General features: G+C 38.8%; 2 protein-coding genes and 1 long non-coding RNA gene across 6 annotated transcripts in view; 1 reads left to right on the top strand and 2 right to left on the bottom strand.

The window, feature by feature from the left end:
* Nucleotides 1–3,070, bottom strand: part of CCDC181 (coiled-coil domain containing 181) — a 61,876-nt gene extending 58,806 nt beyond the window's left edge. For both annotated transcript variants that reach the window (XM_009193561.4, XM_009193565.4), the window contains exon 1: nt 2,896–3,070. In XM_009193561.4, coding sequence (XP_009191825.1) covers nt 2,896–2,922 — 27 coding nt within the window. In that variant the 5' untranslated portion in view covers nt 2,923–3,070. The remainder of the gene's footprint in view (nt 1–2,895) is intronic.
* A 28-nt stretch (nt 3,071–3,098) lies between these two features.
* On the top strand, nt 3,099–7,018 carry LOC116271472. The gene is made up of 2 exons (XR_004180062.1): nt 3,099–3,176; nt 6,131–7,018. It is a non-coding gene; the product is annotated as an uncharacterized LOC116271472 (long non-coding RNA).
* SLC19A2 (solute carrier family 19 member 2) lies at nt 6,414–24,571 on the bottom strand. Of its 3 annotated transcripts, none has more exons than XM_003893532.5 (6): nt 24,104–24,571; nt 19,542–20,144; nt 12,486–12,708; nt 11,155–11,347; nt 10,613–10,754; nt 6,414–8,458 (listed from the first exon to the last, which is right to left on the bottom strand). In XM_003893532.5, the coding sequence occupies exons 1-6, from the start codon at nt 24,299–24,301 to the stop codon at nt 8,330–8,332; spliced, it is 1,488 nt and encodes a 495-aa protein (XP_003893581.1). In that variant the 5' UTR covers nt 24,302–24,571; the 3' UTR covers nt 6,414–8,329. The 3 variants fall into 3 exon arrangements, with proteins under 3 accessions (XP_003893581.1, XP_021786426.1, XP_009191818.1); XM_021930734.2 differs by lacking the exon at nt 24,104–24,571 and adding an exon at nt 22,657–24,078 and having other exon boundaries at nt 6,416–8,458; XM_009193554.4 differs by having other exon boundaries at nt 8,243–8,458; nt 11,232–11,347; nt 24,104–24,557.
* Between the last annotated feature and the right edge of the window lie 1,298 nt (nt 24,572–25,869).

Below are 25,869 nucleotides of genomic sequence, written 5' to 3'. Positions count from 1 at the left end.
ATTGTAATTTAATATTGCTTCTCCTCCATTCTATCTATTCATTCCTTCTGAGGTTATAAGATCTTCTCATTCTGTTCACCATATATCTTAACTTCTTCTTATATTTTTTAATCTCCTGTCTCATTGCTGCATGCAGTAAGTCCTCATTTAACATCATTAACAGGTTCTTGGAAACCGCAACTTTAAGAAAAATGATGTACTGTATAATTAAACCAATTTTACTATAGGCTAATTGATATAAACAAAAGTACCTGTAGCATATAGTACATCATTTCACTTAAAGATGCAGTTTCTAAGAACCCATCCATGACATTGAGGAATTACTGTACTAGGCAGTTTCTTCAGTTTTCCTTTCTACTTCAATAGTTTTATCTTTAACTGTATTTAATCTGCTGTTTAACCTAGCCATTGAGCTTTTTAAAGTGTTTTAGTGTTAAATTTAATAAATATACAAAAAAGAACATAAATATATAATTATATAGCAAATATACATGTACCATATTCCAAGTCAACAACACAAGTACCATAGAAATCTGTGTGCTCCTTCTTAAGTATACCTTTCTTCATCTTTCTAGAAATAAACATTTGCTAGACTTTTATGATAATTGTTTTATATTTTTGCCACCTATATATAAAAATTTAAACAATAGTTTGAACAAATTGTATTGATAGATTCTTTTGTGTCTTAGCTCTTTTGTGTCCTTGTGTTTTATTTAAGACTGACTAAAATTCTTGCTTGTAGTTCTGGTTTATTCATTTTCATTCCTGCATAGTCGTATTTTAAGTACTCACTAGTCACAATTGTCTAGTGACTACCATATTGAAAAGTGCTGCTCCAATCAAAGGTTGGGGCAAAAGTAATTGTTTTGTTTTGTTTTTTGTGGGGTTTTTTTGCCATTTAAAAGTAATGGCCAAAATCACAATTACTTTTGCACCAACCTATATATGTAAATAGGAGGTGAATTGCTGGGTCATAGGAAATGCATATATTTGACTTGAAAGGATAATGCCAAAATGTTATTCAAAGGGATTGTACCCATTTACATTCCCACCAGCAATTTATGAGATCTTATCCATGGAATTTTAACTTCAACATTTCTATTTTTTAAATGTTTACTAGTTTCTTATGAAAGATATAAATGAACAATTTGATAAAAAGGCACACAGGGGGAAATCTAGAAGGGTCCTGAGTGCAGGAGCTTCTGTCCCCATGGAGTTGGAGTAGGCATTCTACTGGCACAGAGATATGTTCACCAATTTGGAAGCTTCCCAACATTTCTATTTTTAAATTCTAAAATATCTCTTTAGGTTCTTTTTCAAGTCAGTCTTGTCATATTGTTACTCTCTTGGTACTTGCTCATTTCTGTGATTTCATCTTTTATATCTAAATTTTATACAGATTTGTTTTATACTGTAAATCTCTTATAATTCCAATATCTGAAATCATTAGACTCTTAATCTGTTTGTTGTTCTGTTGACTCTTACTTGTGGTTGCTTATTTATGTCTTTGGTGATTTTTTTAATAGTCTTCAATTTTTAATAATTAATTTCTAATAGTAAATATTTTACATATTTATTTGATCTGAGAGTAATAGTCCACCAAATGTCCTATTAACTTCTTATATTCTACTGTGGTCTCTTGGGGGTTGTAAGAGGATAAAAATCATGCGTATGGGATTGGAGTTGGCAAATGTTAAAATAATTATTCATCCTCGTTTGCATAGCAGTGAGCAAAAAATAAAATAAAAAGGGCAATAATTATTCATTATGCTTTTTTATTTCTCCAAATTTCCTACCATAAACACATAATGCTTTTAAAACTATGAAATAATAAAATAATCATGGAACCGGAATATTTGCCAAACACAAAATCAATTAGCAAAATTTTATTTGCATTATGAAATAGGATTTTAGGTCAGTTCCTAAGAGGTTAGTTATTCAAAATTAAGGTGTCCCCTTCTCTATGCTTTCCTATTCCACACTGTGGATAACTCTACCAATGCAGAGGCTTAAGAGGAAATGATATCGCGAGACGACTTTTAACATATTGCTTCTGATAGAAGCTAGGGATTTCTACCCATCTGGAAGCACCTTAGCCCCGGTCCAGAATCCCTGGCTCAATGCTGGAATCCTGTCATCATTAGACATAACCATGTCTTGTTATTAAAATGTATATAGAGACATGACTTATGGGTAAGCATATTTAGGTATGGCATTTATACCTAAGGAAAGAAGCCCAAAATGCAGAGAAAATAGCAGGGTAAGGAGCACAGAATAAAAAAGAAAAAACTGTAACTGGGAGTTAATTACAAGGGTTGGAGATAAAAACAGACCTTCAGGCCTATTGTTGGTTACTTGGATAATTTCCCACTATGGCTATTCTCTGGGATCATAGCCTTTACTTAGCCAAGCGTAAGACACAAGCAAGAATTTCCAGGCAGCTGTTTTCTCCAAGTACTCGATCCTAGAGATTAGTACTGACCTAGAATTTAAGGTCCATCTTTGTCAACCCTCCCAGAACATCAGAAGTCTTCCATGGTTTTTGGCATCCTTTGGGGAATAATGGTCAAGTTACACAGTTTGAAATTAGAGGGGGAAAAAAAAAGGAAGAGGCGGGGGAAGGCAGGAGCAGACAGAACTGTATCAAACAGATGAGCAAATTTTTTGTTAATATTTCAGCGTTTGGGACAGCACTTGGGCCTGTGATTCCTCTGAAAGACTTTTCTGGAGGGTAAAGTTTTCCTTTGGAAAGGGTTGTTACCGTCTTTTATTCACTTATTTTAAAGGAAGACAATTCGATAACAAACTATTTCCGTGGGTGATTTGTAGAGGTCAGTGCCGTTTACTGAAGACGTTTAAAACGTCACAGACAGCAGCCAACGCCCTTCCCAATACCTGGTATTCACTGAGGATTTCCTTCATCCTGCGGTTTGGCGTGGGTTTTGGAGGAGGAGTTTCAGAAAACGGTCAACATCAGCACAGTTAGGCCTTTATAAACAGGCTATCCAGAGTTCGACTCCTCCTCCTGCATGGCTAGTCTTGAGAGCCTCTTCCCGGGAAACACCCGGGTGGAAACACCATCCAAGGGGAGTGAGCCGCAGAATCACCTAGGGGCGGGAGCGCCGGCGGCCCGACAGCCGGTAACGCGCAGGCGCAGATAGGGGCGCGGAGAAGGGGTAGGTACGCCTGGCTTGCCGCAGGCCTGGCAACCTGCTTCGCCAGCCCAGAAGGAGGCACTCGTTGGCCGGGAAATTGGACTCCGGGTTTTCTGTCTCACTCCACGCGCACAAATTGGACCCCAAGACACCTCACTCCTTTGCCACTTACCCACCCGTTGTGGGACATACTCAGCACACCCATCTGACGGCTGCTCTTTTGCTCTGCCTGGCATTCTTTTCTGAGCTCTGCTTTCTGAGGAAGGCCTGCTCCCCCAACCCTTCCCCACTGCGGTTAATATCTTACAAACTTGATAGTGGAACTGCGGCCAAAGTGACCATTAATTTGCCGGGTAGGGTGGGAATCAGAATCCCGGTTTATCCGCTTCATAGATGTGTAATCTTGTCAGGTTATTTAAACTTTCTAAGCTACTTTTTGAAACGTAAACACACATTGTAGAATGTTAATTTAGCAACCTCATATCAGTCGTGTTTTCGTTATTTCCACTGCCTTAAGTCATAAAAGGGCTTCCTTACCTACACCCAGCCAATTGCAATGGCAATTCAGTTAGCAATTTTGGGTAGTATCTTCCCATACAATTCATCATATTCACCTCTGCCAGATTAAATTTCTTAAAAATAAGCTTAGTCATGACTTCCCATTCCCATCTCCAATTAATAATTATTATAAAATGACTCACGCTGTCTTCCCAGCCTACTATTCTACACATATTCCTTGCCGACTGTCCCCATCTCCTGCACTTTCTGGCATTCATATCTTCACTTGTGGCCCTTTCTCCACTACACAGTTCCCCTTTCCACATTTCTGTTAAAATCCTACCCATCCTGCATGGCCAACTTAAATGCCGTCTTCTTCAGGAAGCCGCTCCTGATTTTCCCAGTGTCCTCATTCTCTCTTCCAGACCTAAGCCTTTTGTTATGATACCTGACATATCCTGTATCGCAGTTGTGTACCTGTTATCGTTGTGTACCTGTTATCCTTTCTACTTATCTTTTCCAATTATACATTTTAGGGTCCTTGAGGGAAAGAACCACGACTTTTTCATCTCTGTATCCCCACAAGTGCTTTCCAAAATATGAACTAAAAATAAGGGGAGGATTTAGAAAGCTTCTGATCATTTTCATTTTGGTTGAAACATTCAAAGAAAAGTTTGAGAGTGCGATGTTGAAATTGGTAGCTACAAATTAATTGTAAATGGAGAGCAAGGGGAAGGAAACTCATTTCTTAAACCCCTACTCAGTGCCTGCAATGTGACAGGTGCTTTCACTTATGTTTGCCCACTTCTTCACAATTCTGTGAGGTATCATACCATTGACAGATGAGAAAACTGAGGCTCAATAGACTGACTTTGCTAATGTATCACAGCTTTGAGCGGCAAACCTAACATTTTGAACTCCCTTCTGTAAGTCTTACTTACTGAAAAAAGTAGAGGAATTAGTATTCCTACAAGGTGCTTTTCAAGAATCAAAGGGTTGTTACCCCCCCTTATTTTAAAGGAAGACAATTGGATAACAAACTATTTCAGTGGGTGGTTTGTAGCGGTACTGTTTACTGACGACGTTTAAAACATCACAGACAGCAGCCAACGCCCTTCCCAATACCTGATATTCACTGAGGATTTCCTTCATCCTGCGGTTTGGCGTTAATAAATGCCCTTCCTTAAAGTATGTTAAAGATAAGGTATTAATTATGGGGAATATGACATAATAGATAAAACAGATATACCATTTCTATCATTTAAGTACAACAGTACCTTGAATAAGGCATCCAGTGGACTAGAGATCAGCAGGCATTTTAATCTTAATATTTTACACTGACGTGTTTTTTTTTGTATTTTGTTTTTGTTTTTGTTTTTTGAGACCGTCTCTCTATCCCACGCAGGAGTGCAGTGGTGTGATATCAGCACACTGCAACCTCAGCCTCCCAGTAGCTGGGTTAATTATTGTATTTTTTCTAGAGACGAGGTTTCACTTTGTTGGCCAGGCTGGTCTCCAGCTCCTGGCCTCAGGTGACCCACCCACCTTGGCCTCCCAAAGTGCTGGGATTACAGGGATGAGTCACAGTGCTCAGTCTGATGTGCTTTTTAAAAATGACAACTCCAATTTTGTAGGCTGCATTTAAAAATACAGTAAGAATAAGGCTAGGCAAGGTGACTCATGCCTGTAATCCCAATAATTTGGGAGGCGAAGGTGGGAGGATCACTGAGGTCAGGAGTTCAAGACCAGCCTGGGCAACATAGTGAGACCCCATCTCTACAAAATAACAATTCACTGGGTGTGTTGGTACCTGCCTGTGATTTCCGGCTACTTGGGAGGCTGAGGCAGGAAGACTGCTTGAGCCCAGGAGTTCAGGGCTGCAGTGAACTGTGGTTGCGCCACTGCACTCCAGCCTGGGAACTCTGACTCTTTAAAATAAAAATTTAAAAAGATGAGCATTTAACTACTGTATTGGCAGGTGGCTATGATGAGTCCATCACATACCATTTATATAATTCAATGTTCACATGACACAAGAATCTGTTTTGCAACAAAAGACAAAAACAAGACATGGTCCTTGCTCCGAAGGCTTCCAATCTGAAAGGTAGTAAGACACAGGCAATGAAACTATAGGGCTATAAAACTATATTTTAAAAAAAATTTGCATGAAAATTTTCCAGGACTTTGGTGATAAGCAGTGAAATCAATGCCTTAAGTAGGTTTTGAAATGGTATATTAAAAAATGGTACTCATTTGGATACTGTAAGAAAATACTGATTTGGTTTCTGGAATATAATGGACAAATGATTCTCAATTCATGGCAAGAAGATTCCTCCCTGGGTATTAGAATAATCTGAGGTGGAACAAAGAGGCTATAAAGTTTCAGAACAAGGTGGTACTTTCTGCTCTTGCTTTAATTTCCTTTATTTTAAAAATTCAGTTAACATCAAAGAGAGTGTCTTTTTTTTTTTTTTAAGGAAGAATGCTTTAAAAAGAGATAAGAGCGGTGCCAACATGAAGACCAAAAAAATAAACAGTGCAGTGTGGTGCCAAAAGAAAAGGGGGAAAACATCTGAAATAAGGCGGAAGAGTCAAAGGTAAAAATCACAAAGGAATGGAATAATTAACAAGATAACAAAAGGTTAACTAGGCAAGTTAGACGAGGGGAAGACTTAATATGAAATTTGTCCTAGGATAAATTATTAAAATATTTAAAGATACAATCTAAAGCTCCTACTGAAATAGATTAAAAAGAGAAAATATACTGTAAAATATTTATTTAATAAAAATAATTTTATAATCTATACAGAATTGAATAAAAAGTACAACAAATTATTTTCACTTATTTGCAAAACTGCATACAGTACAACTTGCACACTGGGTTCAGCATTCTACAAATATGGCCACATACCAAGATGTGAACATATTCTTGTCTCATATAAGAAAAGGCTCAGGTTGTATGCCACAAACTGAATTAAATTCCAGGGAAATATTGCTTTGGTAACGTGAACAATTTGTACCACATTCCATTAAAAAAAGATTTAATAAAATCCCTCAAACAGCACTTTTCTACTTGTTTTGGAGTACACAATTCCCAAATTAGCACAAACAAAACAAAGCAAAAACAAAAAAAACAAAATATAAAATGGAGGTTGCTACTTTTACGATACCACTTCCCTTTCCCTTCCTTAGCTAGTGTTCTTTTCCTTTCCCCTAATTGTAAAGGACAGTGAATAGAAAATGACCTATTCTTATCCTCATCCATCTGCTTCTAGGATTCCTGCTTAAACCAAATAAGTATGTCAATTTTGCAATCTTGACACACTATTATTAACACTGTTCAGCTGTGTCATTCTAAAAAAAAAGTTAATATCCCAGTTAAAAGCACCTATCTAGATTCTTTTCAAGATAAGGCAACAAAGTCAGCTTTAAAATAGTTTTCATGTCTGACATATACTAGCAGCCCCTTGGTAGACTGATTTCAGAATTAAATGCATACAGAACATTTTTTTCAAGTAACTTGGTAATGAAATCACTAGCAATTTTAAGCAAATATTCAAGATGATCTACCTTTAGAAACAAAGACAGATTTAAGGTAAAAAAAAATGCAGGAATCACATCTATCCTAGTTCCTGTCCCATTGAAATAATTTAAAAGAGGCTCAGTTTATGAAAAAGGCCTTGGACTAATGCAATTCCTATTGACATCTTTACTTGGATAAGAAAAACAAATTAATATAAAAACTATATATAGGGATAAAATTATTCAAAAAAGATTTCTCATTTTATTTTGGAAATAAAAGGGAATGCAAATACAAATGGGCTAGTTATATCTGTAGCCCATATATGAACTTTTAATCTTGGAATTAATAGTCTTTCATATTGAAGATTTAAAGACAAGCAAACCTACCTTAAGCTTTCTTAAATCTCTTCATTTAGGCAGGCTTCAAAACTTGCCTTATTTTCTAAGTAAATGAGCTTCTCTGGGAAGCATATGAATAATGCAAAAATGTACTTCTAAACAAATTTTACACAAATACATAATTGTCACGATGGGAACCAAGAACATTCATACGATGAATTTTTAAAAAATAACTTAAAATTAGAAATGATACATACACCTTAAAATACAGAACACGAAATCAGAACAAATATTGCCAGTGATAAAATAACTATGTAGAAAGACCAATGCACATGAGTAACACAGAAATAAGAATTAAATTGAATAGAGGCAGATGCTATTAGAACATATTTCCATCCATCATGACTTGTAACATTTTGTGGCCTCTGTGAAGCCCTGCTCCCATCAGGCCAAGCACCTGGCTAAGTAGATACAGACATATGCGACCTATAAAACACCAAACTCACTTGCTAATAAAGTATACAACACCATGTGCTGCTTGATTGCTCTTGACTGGTTTTTAAAATCAAGTTCACTTTTGAATCAGAAGTCATCCTTAAATTAGCTCTCATAAATAATCCATGAAATAAACTTTACTTCTGGCTCCTCTGAAGAGTATCATGTTATTCCTGGAATACAAGGTATTAGTCAAGTGGCTGCTTTGAAGCCAAGAAATGCACATTCATAAATATATGTCTACACTTTAAAAAGTCAAATACATCCAGGCAGTTGCTGTGCGGAGTTCTTGCTATAAGAAGAAGCCCTTCAGCAGTGTATTATGAAGTGGTTACTTGAGAACTTGATTCTGGATCTTCCAGCTTTCTACATTTCTTCATAATACTGACTGCAGCACTGGCCAGGAAAACCACAGCGATGAGTGCAAAATAACCGGCATAGATCAAAAACTAGAAGGGGGAAAAGTAGTTTATTGAATTATCAATTACAAGATGATTACTCTATAATAAAGTATATTCAGAATTTGTCCATAAAGCCTAAAAAAATATTGCATACTTACACCATGTGCCAGACCCTAAAGTTACAAAGCAGCATCACCAGCATGGTGGTACTAAATAAAGCCTGACTGCTTGAGTGTGAATCCTGACTTCATCCCTTACAAGCTGCGTGAACTTGATTGAGATACTTCATCTCTGAGCCCTGACTTCTTCACTTACAAAATGGAATTCATAATAGTTGTCACTTTACAGCATTGTTGGGACGAATCAGTGAGATCACAAATGCTCATTAGCACAATGCTAATGCTGTTAGTATTATTTCTATTGTTGTTGCTGTTATTGTTATAATTCAGTCCTGGTCTCTACCTTCAAGCTGATATAGGTGGGTACAAACAGGCCAAATTCTTAAGATCAAGAACTCTATTTTTCCCCAGAAGAGGGCAGTAGAAGGTCAACTAGATTCCATTATAGGATTACTTAATATAAAAATTCTTCCCTAAGACAATTTTTTTTTTTTTAAGTTCTGGGGTGCATGTGCAGAACGTGCAAATTTGTTATATAGGTATACGTGTGTCATGCTGGTTTGCTGCACCTATCAATCCATCATCTAGGTTTTAAGCCCCACATACATTAGGTATTTGTCCTAATGCTCTCCCTCTCCTTGCCCCCTACCCTCCGACAGGCCCCGATGTCTGTTGTTCCCCTCCCTGTGTCCATGTGTTCTCATTGTTCAACACCAACTTATGAGAGAGAACATGCAGTGTTTGGTTGTCTGTTTCCTGTGTTAGTTTGCGGAGGATGATGCCCTAAGCCAAATTTTAATGTGACTATATGGTTTATTAACATCATCATCATCTTCTTCTTCTTATAATAACATACTAAATACTTACGAACTGGTTCAAAGGTACAACGAGAGTATGGCCTTAAATCACTGAGCCAATTTCTTTCGATGTTGGCTATACTTCTGCAGGAAGCCATTAATCAATCATGGCAGTTAAATGGGTTTCAGCACCACCCACAAAATCCTATTATTCCACATGTTGAAATCTACCATTTCTATAAGAATCTGCTGACAAATTTCCACTTCCAATGAGAGCCATGTTTCCCTCAACTGTAATCGTCCTGGGAACTCTCCCTTATACAGGGAGGATGGCAGGCACTTAAGTTTCTCTCCTACTTTCCATCCTGAAATAAGTTTTGGGGTTAGATGTTGGTTTAACGCCAAGCTCTGGAACACTATTATTGATAGTATTGGACAAGTCACTTAACATCTCTCAAACTCATCTTCTTCATGTCTAATACAGCAACCCTGCAAATCCTATACAAAGCATTTGACACACAGAAGGCACTCAATGCACATTGTCTATTATTACTATTTCTCTCTTAGATTGCTTTAGTAAAAACAAAGTTAATTACAGCTAATATGTAGGGAAGAAATCATTTGGGTTGGGATCGGGGTGGGAGTAAGTACTTCTTGATTCATTCAGTTGCCCATTTTGCCAAAGTACAAAACAATATGTACTTAAAACTGACAATGCATGAAGGCATATACAACTATACAATTCCTGAATGTAAAAAGTATTCACATTGTTTTTGGGTGTTGGTGCAAGTTTCTCAATAGGTCATGTGTTACAAATCATAATGCTGTTCATCAACAGCAAGGCACTACCTTAGTATTTGGGTAACGGGTGTTTTAAATAAACGGAGGAGACTTAAAGAGTTGTGAGATGAAACAGGGAATCTCAAACATGGGACACAGTATTCCAAGCATAGACTTAAGTATAGAGGGAAATAATGGATGAGGAAGCAGAAGGTCTTGGCCTGTAAGGAATCAGTATTACCTCTCAGCTGAAACAGACCCACTGGGCTGATGAGTTACACTCAGGAGTGTTCTAAGACCTCATAAAAAAGACGACAATCCCAACACCCTCCAGGGAGAAAGGAACTAAGGATAGGGGAGAAGGTGTTGAATGAAGGAAGGAGGGTACACTTTTACTTTACATCTGTTCCCTATTGTTTGAATTTGTTTTCATTAAGCATACATATACTTCTGTCACCCTGATCAAGTCACACATACTACCTTCGATGCCAAAGGAGAGATCTTACCTGAGTGGTAATTTCTAATCCAAGGCCACTGGCATCTACCACAATTAGAGTGAGCAGCGTCTGTAGTGCCAGGGCAATGAAGGTATTTACACCAAATACTAGGGCATAGCGTTCCATGCTGAGGTTTGCAGCAATTTGAAAACTTAAAAAAATTAAAAATAAAAGAAGAGTAAATAGATAAGAATTACTTCCTGAGTACTTATAATACTTATTCTAAATAAAAGTAAACATTTTTACTTGAAATGTGAAGAGTCCTTCTTTCCACTGTCAATTGCCTTTCCAAACAAATGAAAACATTTTGCAACTAAATGATATAAATCTCATGCAAACATCTGAAAACAGTAGGAACATACAGACAAGGGAATAAACAAAACTTGCCTAAATGTTTCCTCAGAAGAAAAACTGATAATGCACATAAAATACAATGTTTCCTCCCATTTGCCTAATTTAACTAGAAACTTTAATATTTTGGTTTGTAAAGAAACCAAAAAATTTATCCTGTTACAATTTTTCCTAAGGCTTCTATGAGCCAAAATACATACGTTGCTATGGTGATGAGTAACATGTAGATGATTCTGAAGACAACATAGGATGCATAGCACACCCAAATGTTACCCACAGTGTCCATGATATACACTGCAGCAGCAATCAGGAGAGAAAAGAGAGATAACGTCATTTCTCCCCAAGTTGACCAGGATATTTTTATATAACCAACTGCAAACACAGCAACAGCACCTACAAAATAACAACAACAACAAAAAATCCAGTTATTTTGCTAAGCAAATTCTATGAAATACATTAAAAACGCAGCTTAGATTATTAAATTTTCAAATCTGCAAACTTATAAATAGGATAGCTCAAGAATATGGAGGGCCTTGAAACTCACACAGAGACTTCTGAACTTGATGGAATCAATAAAATGGAGCCACTGAGATGACAGACTGAATTAGGAGAGGGGGCAATGAGATGAAAATGCAGGACAAAGACACAGGGACTTTGCTAAGCAAAAAAAAATTCTGCAGCTGAAACAGAGGCAAGAGTCAAAAAGAACCACGGCCTCTAATTTGGCATCATGGCAGGATGAGTCATCTCCCCTTCACACCAAGGAGCGGTCTAGAACATAGCAAAAGGGCTTCTCTGCCTTTTGGTAAAACAGTGACAATGATAAGGATAGCTAAAATCTATGAAGCGTTTTCTGAGTGCCAAGACAGATAATAAGTGTTTACAGAAATCATATAACACCATCCAACAACCTCAGGAGGTAGCTCAACAAATTACAAATGAACAAAAGAGTAAGATGGTCAAATACACAGGCTCTGAAGCCATCCTGCCTGAGTTCAAATCTTGACTTTGCTACTTACCATCTATATGACCTTGAGCAAGTTATTAACCTACCAGTCCCAAGTTTCCATTGCAAAATGGGGATAAATTCTACCTACCTCAGGAATTTTGTGAGGATTGAGTTAATGTATATAACGTCCTTAGAACAGGACCTAGCACATAGTAACATTCAACAAATATTAGACACTATTGTTATAAACTACTGTATATTGCTATTCAAAATTTCACATCAAGTGACAAAACTACCCAGTAAGTACAGAGATAATGGAAACTTGGATAAACAATCTTGAAAATTATTATATTAGGTTTCCCCAAAGTTTATTTAAAAATTCCAGTTTGTTAGTCATAGTCCTGCTCCACTTGAGTACTTCTAAGTTGTCTTCCTCAATTATAAAATCGAGCTCAAAATAAGTAAATCATTTTTTGAGGCTATTTCAAATTTGGGAGGGGGGAGCAAATCTGATTACGGCTGGCTTACCTACCAGAGGAATCCCTTCCCCACCACCACCCTCTTTTATCCTGCATTGCTTACCCAGTAAGGTTGAAACAGCCTCCACACCACCATTATAGATAGCAGCATAGCGAGAAGGCATCACTTTCTCCCACAGGCCCTGTGTGTAGTTCACAACTTGAAAATAGCCACAGGTAGAGAGGGCCCACCACACAGACCAGCAGAGAAGAGGGCGAGAGGAGTAGCACATCAGGAAATCATTCCATAGTACTTTCAACACAAGGAGACGGTCTGGCTTGGGTTCCTATATAGCAAAAGGGAACAACGCTCAAACTCTGATGAAGGCAATTATATAGAAAGCAATTTACTGGCCCAATTATTTACCTAACAGACTTTTTTCCTTGTAAAAACCAACTGCTTACTTCATAAACTTGTAACAATTACATTTATCCCCTCTGGTGAAAAATATGTTCTCATAGGATTTTTGCTTTAAATGCACTATAGCATTAACATAGCTGTATGTAATCAACCCAGCAAAAGATGTATTGTTTACAAAATGAAGATGATGAAAAGAGATTGCAGGCTTCAGCCAATAGGAGTCTACATCTCCCATAGACTGGCAAACAACATAACAAGAATAATAATAAGCAAGAGACTAGTAACCCTAATAAATCACTATTCAGTTAAGGCCTCCTACCCTAGTAATTGACAGATTGATGCAACAGTTAAGATAGAAATATTGGAAAGAAATAGACCAAAATATTAGCAGTTCTTTCTAAGTGGTGGGTTCTTAGTGGTTTAAATTTTCTTCCTTAAACTTTTTATATTACTTAATATTTAAACAATGAGAAATAGTATTATAATAAAGTAATAAATCAAGTTACTGGGCTTATAATTGAGTGAAGCAAGACATTACTGAACTACGCACCATCGCAAGAAGTGAATATGAGATGTCAGACACTCTGTGAGATATCTCTGATTTCATCTGTATGAAAGGACTAATCTACCAAATGTTACTGTAATCCCTGGGCCTTGCTCAGAACATGGGAAGGCCAGGTGCACTTTGGGAGGTCAAGACAGAATTGCTTGAGCCCAGGAGTTTGAGATCAGCCTGGGCAAGAAAGTGAGATCCTATCTCTACCAAAAAAAACCCCAAAAAAACAGAACATGGAAAATTTTACTTTCGTGGCTAACACGTAAAGGCAAAATGAGCGCCATGGAAAGATGAGTATGATATACCACTGAGTAAAACAACAGCAAGTTACAAGACTACATGTAGATCACAATTTCATTTACTATAAAATGTATACATATGTGTACATACATATGCATATATGAAAAGAGATGTTTGAAAAGTTCACTAATCTTTGGGTGGTAGTAGGTCAGGTGATTTTTAATTTTTTTTTATATAGCTTTCTGTAATGTTTAATTTAAAAAAGTAAGTAGATGCCAGGCACAGTGGCTCACGCCTGGAATCTCCACACTTCAGGAGGCTGTGGCAGGAGAACTGCTTGAACCAAGAAGTTCAAGATCAAGCTGGGCAACATAGTAAGATCCCGTCTCCATACACACATACACATACACACACACACACACACACAAAATTTAATTAGTTGGGTGTGGTAGTGTACACATATAGTCCCTGCTACTCAGGAGACTGAGGTGAGAGGATCACTTGAACCTAGATCAAGGCTGCAGTGAGCCGTGATCATGCCACTGCACTCCAGCCTGGGCAACAGAGAGAGACTCTGTCTCAAAAAAAAAAAACAAAAAAAACATATATACACACACACACACACCCCGTATATATATACACACATATACACACACCATATATATCATTTTTATAAAATTAGTACAGATATTTTTCCTCTTATATATAGTAACAGTGACCATCAGCATTAGGTAAATAAAGGCCATTTTCTCCCTCAGAGGCTAGAAAACCTCACTGGACTGAGAATCCGAATTTCATCATTCTTTTACCTTCTCATGCCGTTGCAAAGCAACCCCCGTGTGGTGCTTCCTTCTTTGTGCTGTTTAGCCCAGAGGGGGATATCCTTCAAGCACCATTATTACAGCCCTTTTCCAAAATTCAGGGAGTACTGAGGTTAACTAAGATAACTCAGAGAAAGAATTACTGACACTTGAAAATTCTACTTGATGAATTTGCATATGATAACCACCTAAAAGTACAAAATACTGCTGTTACAAGATTGATTTCTTGGCACTGTATATGAGCGCAAACCTTGTGAATTTAAACAAATCACAAGATAACTGTTAATTATATCTAATGTGAATTTGCTGAGAGTGAGTGAATGGTACCAAGCATATTTTCTGAAGTCTTTATTCAAGATCCACCAGTTTTATTGACCTATATCAGAATTTTACTATTTAGCTTCAGTTGCTTAACCAATATAACCTGGAAAACAACTGTGATACCTAAAACTTTCAAGGATGCTGGAAGGATTATAAGAAAGTATATTCCTGGAAGAATGGAACTATTAAAAGGATTCACAAGTTTCTATTAGAAATCCTACCATAAACTGATAAGAAACCCTTAGTTTTCTCATCTGGAAAACGAAAATGATAACAATAACATCTATCCACATAAGATTATATAGAGTTAAATTAGATAATGCATGTATTTATTATAGAGGTGCTCAGTTATTTTTATTGCATAGCTTAAAAAGTCATGGCATACATAAAATAATGCCCAGTATAATACATTTGAGAACTTTAGATCTATTATGTAATAATGAATTCTGCACACAGAAGTTAATAACTACTCAATCTATTATCTGGCCATGCCAAAAAGAAAAGATGGCAGGTCCTGTTTATAAAATCGGCACCTCTTGCTATAATCTGCAGGCTTCCTTCTATGCTGTTTTCTAGGCTTCAAATGTTAAGCTTATATGAATCGCACTTTCTAAAGAAGCATTTGACGTATTACCTTTTATGTTTCTTACATCTACAAAGGTTTATTTCTATTACATCAAAACTCTGAGCTGCTCGTAGTTAATCATGCAAGTTCTAATTTAATAAGTGGCTTCACTGTGTTCCATGGAGCTTTGAGAGTTTCATGTGGGATGAATAACAGGCTCAAGGTGGGTGAAATTATCAGACCTGCATTCCTGTTTCAATCAGAAAGGCTCAATTTTTATTTACTTATCACAATGGGGATCTAGTTTCAGATTTCATTTGAATATAAGGTTTTGATGCTGTTTTATACATTCAAAAATCTTTAACAATTACTTCCCTCTGTCAGGGAATGGAAATCTCTACTGAAGTGGTGGTTTTTGGAGTCAACCAGATGCGGGTGGAAATTTTTTTTTTTTTTTTTGAGACAGAGTCTCTGTTGCCCAAGCTGGAGTGCAGTGGCACCATCTCAGCTCACTGCAACCTCCGCCTCCCGGGTTAAAGCAACTCTCCTGCCTCAGCCTCCCAAGTAGCTGGGATTACAGGCATGCGCCACCATGCCCAGTTAGTTTTTGTTGTGTTTTTTTTTTTTTTTTAGCAGACTTGGTGTTTCACTACCTTGGCAAGGCTGGTCTCGCACTCCTGACCTCAAGTGATCTGCCTGCCTTGCCCACCCAAAGTGCTGGGATTACAGGTGTGAGCTACCATGCCCGGCCTGAGTTGGAAATTTTTGAAGTGCCACTTCCTATGTGCCTTAGAGCAAGTCAGTTAACTAAATTTAGTTTCCTCTTCTCTAAAATGAGCAAATATCTACATCATCGAGTTTTAATAAGAATCAAATAATATACTGACTCTAAAGTTCTTAGCACAGTATCTGATACCCAAGTCAAAATAAATGGGAGGTGCGATAATGATGATGATAATGAAGATGACTGGGCATGATTAATTCAAAGAGAAAAGGAAATATTACTCTATTTACAACCTCACAAAGACATGACTATCTACCATAAAAGTACAAAGCTGTTCCAGATTATTCATGTCTAATGATAATAATAGTAACAGCAATTACCATTTATTGGAAACCTACTATGTAAACTCATTTGAAAGCTTTAAATACTCAAAATAACCCTGTAAGATAGATATGTACATAAGGAAACTAAATCTCACAGAATTAAGTAACTTGCCCCAGTACTAGAACTAGGGTTTAGACTTCACTTTCTTCAAAACTCACTACACCCTGCTGCTAGAAATGACATTATTTAATACCAAAGTGCAAGCATCAATTTCACTGCTGCCATTGTTCCTATAGACCTTAGACATGCAGACACAGAAAGAACACTTACTAGTAGTAAAAGATATGAAACTACAAATAAAAGCATGGCTATATTAAGAGAATCATTTACTAGGTATTAATTACATGTCAGAACCTATGCTAAAGAAGTGGTTTAATTTGTGTCATTTCTAATAGATGAAGAACTCAAAATAAATCAGGTTCACTTATCAGCCAACTACATAATGAATCCAGTTCTGCTCGTGAAAGAAAGTCACCAGCTTTGGTTCTTCTTTCTGTGAGATCAGCACCCTTTGCCCCAATGCAATAGGCTCTCTTCAAATAAAAAGAACTCACAAATACTCTAAGGTAACTTGTAAAGTGAGCTATCACTTAGACTCCTCCTACTTCATTTTCTCTTGCTATAAAAATCAAGATAAAACCACCTATCTACCTACTCTTCAATAATTACCATGATTATAATTTATGGTTTAATTATAGGTCTTGTCAACTTAAAATACCTCTATCCCTAATATCCATATTCTGAATTTCCTTCAAGCTTGCCAAAGAAAAACAGCAGCATTTCAGGGCCAATCGGTGCCAATACCAAGCAGCACTGCCCATCTGCTATGGTATCGGTAGCAGAGCCTAGGATATCAGGGAACTAACTTGAATCCTAATTTTGGAAACAGTGTAACTGACATGATGGTTCTGACATTGTTACCCTAGTTAAAAGACTTCATGGAGAAAGGTTTAGAGAGAACTGGATCTCATATACACTTTAAAATTATGCCCAAGAGTATATTTGTGCAATTCTGCGCAAGCTGCTAATCTCTAATCCTAATCCTTATCTCTAAAAGGACAGTCTTGATGAAATCTAATCTCTTCTTAAAATGCTCTGATTTTTGTGACTTGTGATTAGAATAATTTCTAACTCTAAAATTCTACAATTCTTCGGTATATAAAACACTGACACACCGTGTATCTATAAACAAGTATTTCAAGTTGATCTAGAACAGAGTTTTTTAAACTATAGGTCACCACCCATAAATTGGCAATAAAATTGATTTAGAGAACAGTGAACTGAATTTTTAAAAAGTAAAAGAATGTATCAGAATAAAGTATTGTAAAATTTGTTTCTGTTATACATAAAATATATACATACCTATGTATGTACAGGTTTTCTATGTAAAATGTGTTTTCTATGTTTCTTAAATATATTCAAAAAAGTTTGAAACTCACTATAAAAATCTTTAGAACTATGGTCAATGTGTTAATATCTAAAATATACATTTATACACACATTATATATATGTTAATTTTAGCTAAAGCCACTGTAACACATTCAAAACAGATAAAGAAGGGTCTTTATTTTTTTCCACTTCATGAAATCTATGAAATGATTATACCTCCTTCCCTCTCCCATCAACCCTCTGTTGACTCTCCAACATCACCTAACAAATTATGAAAAAATCAGCATTTCGTTGCCACTTAATCCTTGATCATTCTGACAAAAACTGCTCACAGGTGCCTTGGTAATCAAGGTGAGTTTCATGATGAGGGTTGCCCAGGCTCTAGAAGTCTACCCAGGCTCTTTGGGCTGATAACCTAAATTTCAAGTAGTAATTTGAGAGCTCAAGAATGGGGATAGAGAAAAGAGTAATTTTCAATGAGGACATTAGATACCACATTGAAACAATTCAGTTAACTCTCAGTACAGAATGAAAGACTTTATTCATAATGGTTCTTTATTATCAGCCAGCCTACAAAGCTTATGGAGCTCAGTTTGACAGAGGCCACCTACAAAGCTGGAATGTTAATAGGCTTATTTCCAAACATGTCCCAGGAAAACTAAGACTACAGTGTGGCTGGAATTAACTTTGCTCCTCACAGCTCACAGCTTATAACCTAATAGAAACAAAAAAATTTGTATATTAAAAAAAAAAGGGGGTGGGTGTCTAGGGAAAGGAATTCATCTTCCTGGCTAGACAGAACAGATGGATAAATTATTTTAATGCCATACCTCTCCCTTCCAAGAGATAGCTTCATAACACACGTTTAATATTTATTCCATCATCACCTCAAACTGTCCTCTTGTGATCTCTTTGCCTGCATTATTCATTACTATTTTACTTCAGCAAATTGTCATTTGAAAAATAAATAACAGATATACCTTCTAGCACAGAAGAGGAAAATAACTTCTTACCCTTAAATACCGTGGGCTTCACGGCTGGGTGCAGTGGCTCAGGCCTGTAATCCCAGCACTTTGGGAGGCTGAGGCGGGTGGACTGCTTGAGGTCAGGAGTTCGAGACCAGCCTGGCCAACATGGTGAAACCCCGTCTCTACTAAAATACAAAAATTAGCTGGGCGTGGTGGCAAGTGCCTGTAATCCCAGCTACTAGGAAGAGGCTGAGGCAGAACTGCTTGAACTCTGGAGGCAGAGGTTGCAGTGAATCGAGATCGCACCACTGTTCTCCAGCCTCAGCAACAGAGCAAGACTCCATCTCAAAAATAAATAAATTAATTAATTAATAATAATAATAATTTGGGCTTCAATTCAGAAACTAGAAGTAGATATTTAATCATTTATTAGAATCATTTCATTTACCCATTTAGCAAAAATTTTCTGAGTGCTTTATTTATGTGCCAAACACTCAAAAGATGAAGACTCAGCCCTTGCAATTCAAGACATCTCTGACATGAACAATATAATGCTGTATCAATATGACTTTGGAGGTCATGCACTCCAGAGAAAAATACATGTGTCATCTCTAATATAAATAAACCACAGCTTGAATGAATGGAATGAATGAATAAAGCAACGAATCAACTCAGGATAAAACATGAATCCAAATGAATACAAGATCTAGCAAGAGGGAGTTTGCTGGTTTTTTCACCACTGGTCTAGCCCCCATAGTAGCAATTACAAGATATTTAAGGCTGAGCTTACCGGTTCCTCCATGGGAGGCTCCTCCATATTTAGAGGGATTTTTGACTCAATGTCCTCCCAGCCAGGAAGGTGGTTAGACGCTGGGGTGTCAGTAACAATGCCACCATTTTGTACCTTGATACCATTCACTCTCTGGCAGGTAGAAGGAATGTGGTGAAAGAAGAGGCTCTTCTGTGGCATAGGTAAAAACCAGGCCACAGCAAAAGCCACTGAAACACAGGTGAGAGAGATGACATTCAGGCTGAACAGCGACCAGCCTGCCACTGAGACAAGGATTTGCCCTAGGACAGAGCCCACTGTAAAGCCCACCAAAGTGGCACTTCGACAGTAACTTGTGACTTTCTGGTACATGCCCAGGTCTACCACACTGTAGATATAAGAGTAATAGGCAATTTCAGTGGCTGTGGCTATGCCATAAAAAAATTCTAGAAATTGAATGGCCAACAGTCCCTGGGCATAGAGCAGCATAAACCATGTAACAATAAGGCTGAGCCCCTGCAGTAGAACAACAGGTTTATAACGGAGGTAGTCGGTAGCAAGGAACACAGGAAACAGTAGCACCAGGTAAGAGTAAGTCCATACTGGATAAATTTCATTGAAGACCTGGTAGAAAGAGAAAAAAAAAAAAAAAATCCCATTAGTGATCAAAGGACCTGGAATACTCAAAAAGAATTTCTTCTTACAAAACAACCTACAAATACCTCAAAGATCTCATCCTTATCAATCAAAGAAACCTTGACAACAACAGTTCAGATAATTGTTTGAAAATATCTCTTCTCTTTTTTTTTGTTTGAGATGGAGTCTCGCTCTGCACCCAGGCTGGAGTGCAATGGTACAATCTTGGCTCACTGCAACCTCCGCCTCCCGGGTTCAAGTGATTCTCCTGCCTCAGCCTTCCAAATAGCTGAGATTACAGGCACCCGCCATCACACCTGGCTAATTTTTGTATTTTTAGTAGAGTTGGGGTTTCACCATGTTGGCCAGGCTGGTCTCAAACTCCTGACCTCAAATGAGGAGCCTCCCAAAGCTGGGATTACAGGCGTGAGCCACCACGCCCAGCCCGAAATATCCTTTCCTATCCCCAACAGCATCATCTTTTTTCCTAATAAATTCTTCCCATTAATCAAGGTCTACTTCAAAGACTTCCTTATTCAGAAAGACTTTGTGGAAGCCAATAGTACTTGTATTACAATATTCAAACTCTTTTTTTCTCTTTTTTTTGGAGACAGGGTCTCCCTCTGTCACCTAGGCTGGAGTGCAGTGGCAGAATCATGGTTCACTGCAACCTCCGCCTCAGGTGAGGCTCAGGTGATCCTCCCACCTCAGCCTCCCCAGTAGCTGGGACTACAGGCCTCTACTACCACATCCAGATAATTTTTTTTTTCTTTTGGTAGAGATAGGGCTTCACCACATTACCCAGGCTGGTCTCAAACTCCTGGGCTCAAAGCAATCCACCAGCCTCAGCCTCCCAAAGTGCTCGGATTACGGACATGTGAGCCATCTCACCTAGCCTCAAACTCTCTTGATACTGATCTACATGCATCTCTTTCCCCAATTAATTCATAATACTGGCTCTTCACCATGGCTGCATCTCCTAAGAAGCTTTAAAAAATTTGTTAGCCAAGCATGGTGGCACAGGCCTATGGCTGCTACTCAGGAGGCTGAGGTGGGAGAAGTGCTTGAGCCCAGGAGTTTGGGGCTGCAGTGACTTATGATCACACCACTACACTCCAGCCTGTGTGACAGAGCAAGACTCTGTCTCTTTAAAAAAAAAAAAAAAAAAAAATGCCCAGCCACAGATATTTTCTAAAAACTTCTCAGATTTTTAAATGAGCCAGAGTTGAGAACAACTGCCTTATCGGCTTTTTAAGGATAGACCCCTACATTCACCTGTATGACCTGTCTAAAAGCCAGCATACTGTTTGGAAGATACTAGATTCAATAAACGCTTTGAAAACTGAATTACTGTCATTTCTTACTTCTAGACACAAGATAGACAGCCTTTATCCTAGTGTTTCATTAAGCTTCTCTGACTCTAAGTTTTGTTTCTTTTGGGGCAGAGGAACAAATAAAGATGGTCAATCTGTCCTACAATCTTGAGAAAATTAACTCTCTCCATATGGCAGGATTATAGGCAACTTTTACTTCCTTCTTTTTGCTTGTTTGTAAATAGAAAAAAAATAGAAGTTTTTGCTGTTTTCTTTTTAATGCCTATTTTAAACTTGGGATATAGTAGAAGTGATCTTTAAAATAAACTTTAAACCAGAAAGACCCCAGCAGGAACTTCAGTTCCATCACTTGCTGTGTGAGTGTAGACAAGATTCTTTTAGCTCCCCTTAGCCTTAACCTCCATTATCAGTAAAGGAGAGCTGTTTGTTGCAAAAATTAAATGAGACACAACATGTAAATTACTTACTCCACCTGATTTATTCACAAAGTCTGAAGACTCGAGGACAAGCTGACAAGGATATCTGGGGCAATATCTACCCACAGATAAAGATCTGTTTTACTGAAAGTTTGGCCTTTAACTATTAACATACAGTCAAATTTTAGCCTGCTTAAAACTTATAAACTGGTACCTATTTTAAAGTGAATGTTTTTCCTGAAATCTAAAAAAAAAATCTTTGAGAGTAGAGAGAAGAAATTTTTCTCCTCTCCTTTTGTTTTAAAATTTAGTTAACAATAGCTCTGTTCAAACCAACTTGTCCCTCTGCAGTCTTCTAGGAGCAAACACAAACTTTAATACAAATGTCGCTGAATATGACTTAGCATTAGCTTTGCTTAAAAATCATGTAATATTTTTTATTTAACTGTCCGTTGCAAAAAGCAAGCACTCAGTAAGTAATGAATAAGCTGTTCTATTATTTCAATTATTAGTTATACAAAAAATGTAGGGCTTGCCACAAGGTAAAGGAGAGGAGAATCAGCCATGATCTGGTGGTCCTCTGAGAATACACCCCTTCCCCAGACTTCTAGATTTCTCTCCAAATCCCTTTTCCTCATCTAATTAGCAATAATAGAAGTACGCTTATGTTTTTGTTACACAATCAGCAAACAGTTACTACGCCTGGCCACTCTGCTTTATTTCTGTGCCCCCTGAACATACTTCACTCACCTTGAAAAGCTTTCTGATAGGACAGAGCACATGATCTTGGTAGCACATCACACAGCAACCTTCTACCCAGGGCACATGACAAAAGAGATCAGCTTTCAAATATCAACACTTGGAACATGTTTCTCTCCCTGTGTTTCACTATCAGGAAAGGTGCACAAACTGTGCAGATCACATGGCAGTTCACATGAAACTTTAATGGTCAGCTGTTCACAGCAGTATCAATTCTGCCTCAGTGGCTACACCTCAGATTCAGTGGTTGTTTTGGGTCTCCAGAATCATGCTTTCTCGTATCAGTGCAGTAATTTTCTTGTAAAATCATTCTGTTCACAAAAGTTGGCTGTTTTGACTTTATTATTGCTTTAAATCAGTATTAAAATTCAAATAGGTTATGAATAACTGCTACGGTTGCTTATGCAGTGATCCACAAGACTGAGAAACGGCCCAGGAAGAGGGCATTGAATCGGCTTTATTTCGGTTTTGTGGAAGTACTTTGGGTTTAATTTCTTTTTCAGTTTATATATTGTCTTTCTTCTGCAAAAATCAAGTGCTGGTTTTGACCATGCACTTTAACAGGTCAGTACATTTCTAAAATACACTATGCGCTTCTGAAGTACTTTAATTGTAAGCCCTTACCTAGGAAAAATCAATCAGCAAAAAACTCTTGATGATGGACTACGTGCTCTCAATTACCCTGAACATCACAGAAGCCTTCAAAGACACCACCTTGTATCTGAGAAGCAAAACTAACATCTGTGAAGCAACAATTCACAATACAAGGAAAACCATAATTAAGAGTCAATTATGTTATACCATCTGCCTTTATCCCTGGAGGTTGGGCTTAAGGGAGAGAGGGGCAGGATATCCTTGGACACAACCTCACCCAACTAAAAATCAAGACAAATTAAGACGTTCTGTACTTCTGTCCTGTCCTTACTTGGATAAGCACATCCATCCTGCCAAATGTAAACAAAGTAAGGGATGGACAGGAAGCAGGTGAAGCAGGTAGAGGGAAGATCCTTTCAGAAAAGCAGTGGTTGCCTACTTTCAGTCAATGAGTATTTACTAAGCTATGTCCAAAGTACACCTTGCTGTTTTCACTTCTTTGTCAAAATATTACCCCCTCACCCCCAGCAGGAACTGCTGGACCAGTCTGGGCAGTCACGCTAAGCCACATTACAACACTATCAGCATACTGCCTGACACACAAGGCACGGGGCCTCTGGACGCGTGTTCTGAGACCTTCGCAGGAGACTCGCCCTACATAGCCGAAGAAAACAGAAAATCATGAACACAACGCAGAGCACGAAGTCGACCTCCAACTGGGAAAAATCAGAAATCTCTGCCCAGAATGGCTCGAGCGCTTTTCTCAGTCCTCTCTTCCTCCGCCGCCCACCCGCAGGCTGGTCGCCCGCCCTTCCTGCGCGCGCCCCGCGTCCTCCGCGCGTACCTCTCTGTCGGTCAGGTTCTTGTCCGGCCCCAGCAGGTACGGGGTCAGGAAGGGCTCGGACGGCCTGAGGCTGGCGAAGAAACCATAGGCGCAGAGCAGCGCGGTGGGCAAGAACCAGCACTCACGAGGGACCCGAGCGGTGCGCAAGAGCACAGCGGCCGCCGCGGCGCGCCGAGATACCGGGCCGGGCACATCCATCCGTGGCGCGAGGGGAGGGGACCCGGCCCGGCCCCTTCCTTCTCCTCCTCCGCCAACTGGAATGAGGGTCAGGCACTGCCCCAGCGCGGGCACTTGTAACCGCAAGTGACGCCTTCTCCCTGTTAGGCCCGGCCGTTCTGGACTCGCCGCCGCCTCTGGCTACCGGACTCCCAGCCTTAACCCGCGGACGCCTCCACGGTCGCGGTCTGAGCGCCCGGCCTAAGGGAGACCCGGCCTAAGGGAGACCCGTCCTAAGGCCCACCCTCCGCCACCGCCTCCAGGCTGGGAACCAATCACAGCGGACGCCAGGAATACTTGGCTTCTCTGCCATTGGTTGTGGGTCACATGACGTGAACTGGCGGCGGCGGCAGCAAGCCAGGCTTCTGACGTCCCAGGGCTCAGGCGCGGAGGGCATGTGGAACTCCAATCTGAAAGGGGCGGCTTGCGGCCGAATGCTAGTCAGGCGGCCAGCTAGGGTTCGTGTCACACCCGTGGTCGGCTCTGCTCATCTGTCGGGAATGCGTCCTGTGGGCCTAATCCCCAGATGGAAGAAACGCTCTGTTCTCCCCAACCATCGTTTGTCATTCTTATTCACCGTCCCTCGAATGTCCATTCAGGTTCTGCTCCTGAGAGACTTAGTGACAGAGGACAGGCAAAGATTTCACGTTGGGAAGGGGGAAGGTTAAATCACTCCTCCAGCAGCTTCGTGTTTTAAATTGTATTCATCCGCCATGGAAAGACATCAGAAGTCCAGGATCTAAGCGAGAGACTGAAATGAAGAAAGTGGATAATATTGGGAGAATAATGAACAAGCTGTTCAGTGAATAGCGGAACCGTAATGGAGTCCCAATTAAAGGGTTTTAACTTTATTTCATCATTTTTTGCAAGCGTGATACAACGAAAACAAACACCTAACTACGCTAAGGTTTATAGTTAAAAGGAAGGTGGAAAATCCTGAGTCATTACAGTAATCACGAAACATGAGGGATTTCTTCATTTAAAAACAAAAAAGAGGTCTTGGCATAGTTTTCAAGGGCAAAGCATGGCAAGACTCTCCAGTCCTTGCTTTCATCTCCCTCTGTGTGCCTTTTTCTGCCTGACTCACAGCCTGGCTCTATCCTAATCCTTCTGCAAAGATGCAGCATTTAAAGCAATTTTTCCTGTGCAGTATTTGTAGAATGATAGATCCTGCCAGAAACTCATGGAAACATTTGAAACTATCTTGCTTTTCGGTATGTTACGATCCATCTAGCACAATTTTCTTCCTGTGATAGCAAATGACACTTTTTTCAAGCATCAGCAACAGAAGTGAGTCTACCAGATGGAATAAGATACTAGTAAAGGGAAAGATTTGTTTGTAAGACCGCACAAATGCATGAACCCAAATATGTGAATTGATTAATCTGTGAAGAAATACAATTGGTAGTATTTACATCTCTCAATGAGTCTTAAAGTGTGGTCGAGGAAGCCCTGGGGGTCTTTGGGACCCTTTCAGAGGTTTCATGAGTTCAGAACTATTTTCATAACCATGCTAAGACTTTATTTCGTTTTCCACTCCAGAGGCTATA

Source organism: Papio anubis, chromosome 1 (genome assembly GCF_008728515.1).
Source record: "Papio anubis isolate 15944 chromosome 1, Panubis1.0, whole genome shotgun sequence".
Lineage (NCBI taxonomy): Eukaryota > Metazoa > Chordata > Mammalia > Primates > Cercopithecidae > Papio > Papio anubis.
This window is presented reverse-complemented; position numbering and strand designations above follow the sequence as displayed.

What these genes read in the sequence shown, in the direction of transcription:
- SLC19A2 (XM_003893532.5), bottom strand. Translation starts at nt 24,301, where the DNA reads ATGGATGTGCCCGGCCCGGTATCTCGGCGCGCCGCGGCGGCCGCTGTG. An exon ending in AGAACCTGACCGACAGAGAG is followed by an intron (nt 20,145 to 24,103) that starts GTACGCGCGGAG and finishes TCTTTCTACCAG; the next exon opens with GTCTTCAATGAAATTTATCC. An exon ending in TTACTCATCACCATAGCAAC is followed by an intron (nt 10,755 to 11,154) that starts GTATGTATTTTG and finishes AATTTTTTTAAG; the next exon opens with TTTTCAAATTGCTGCAAACC.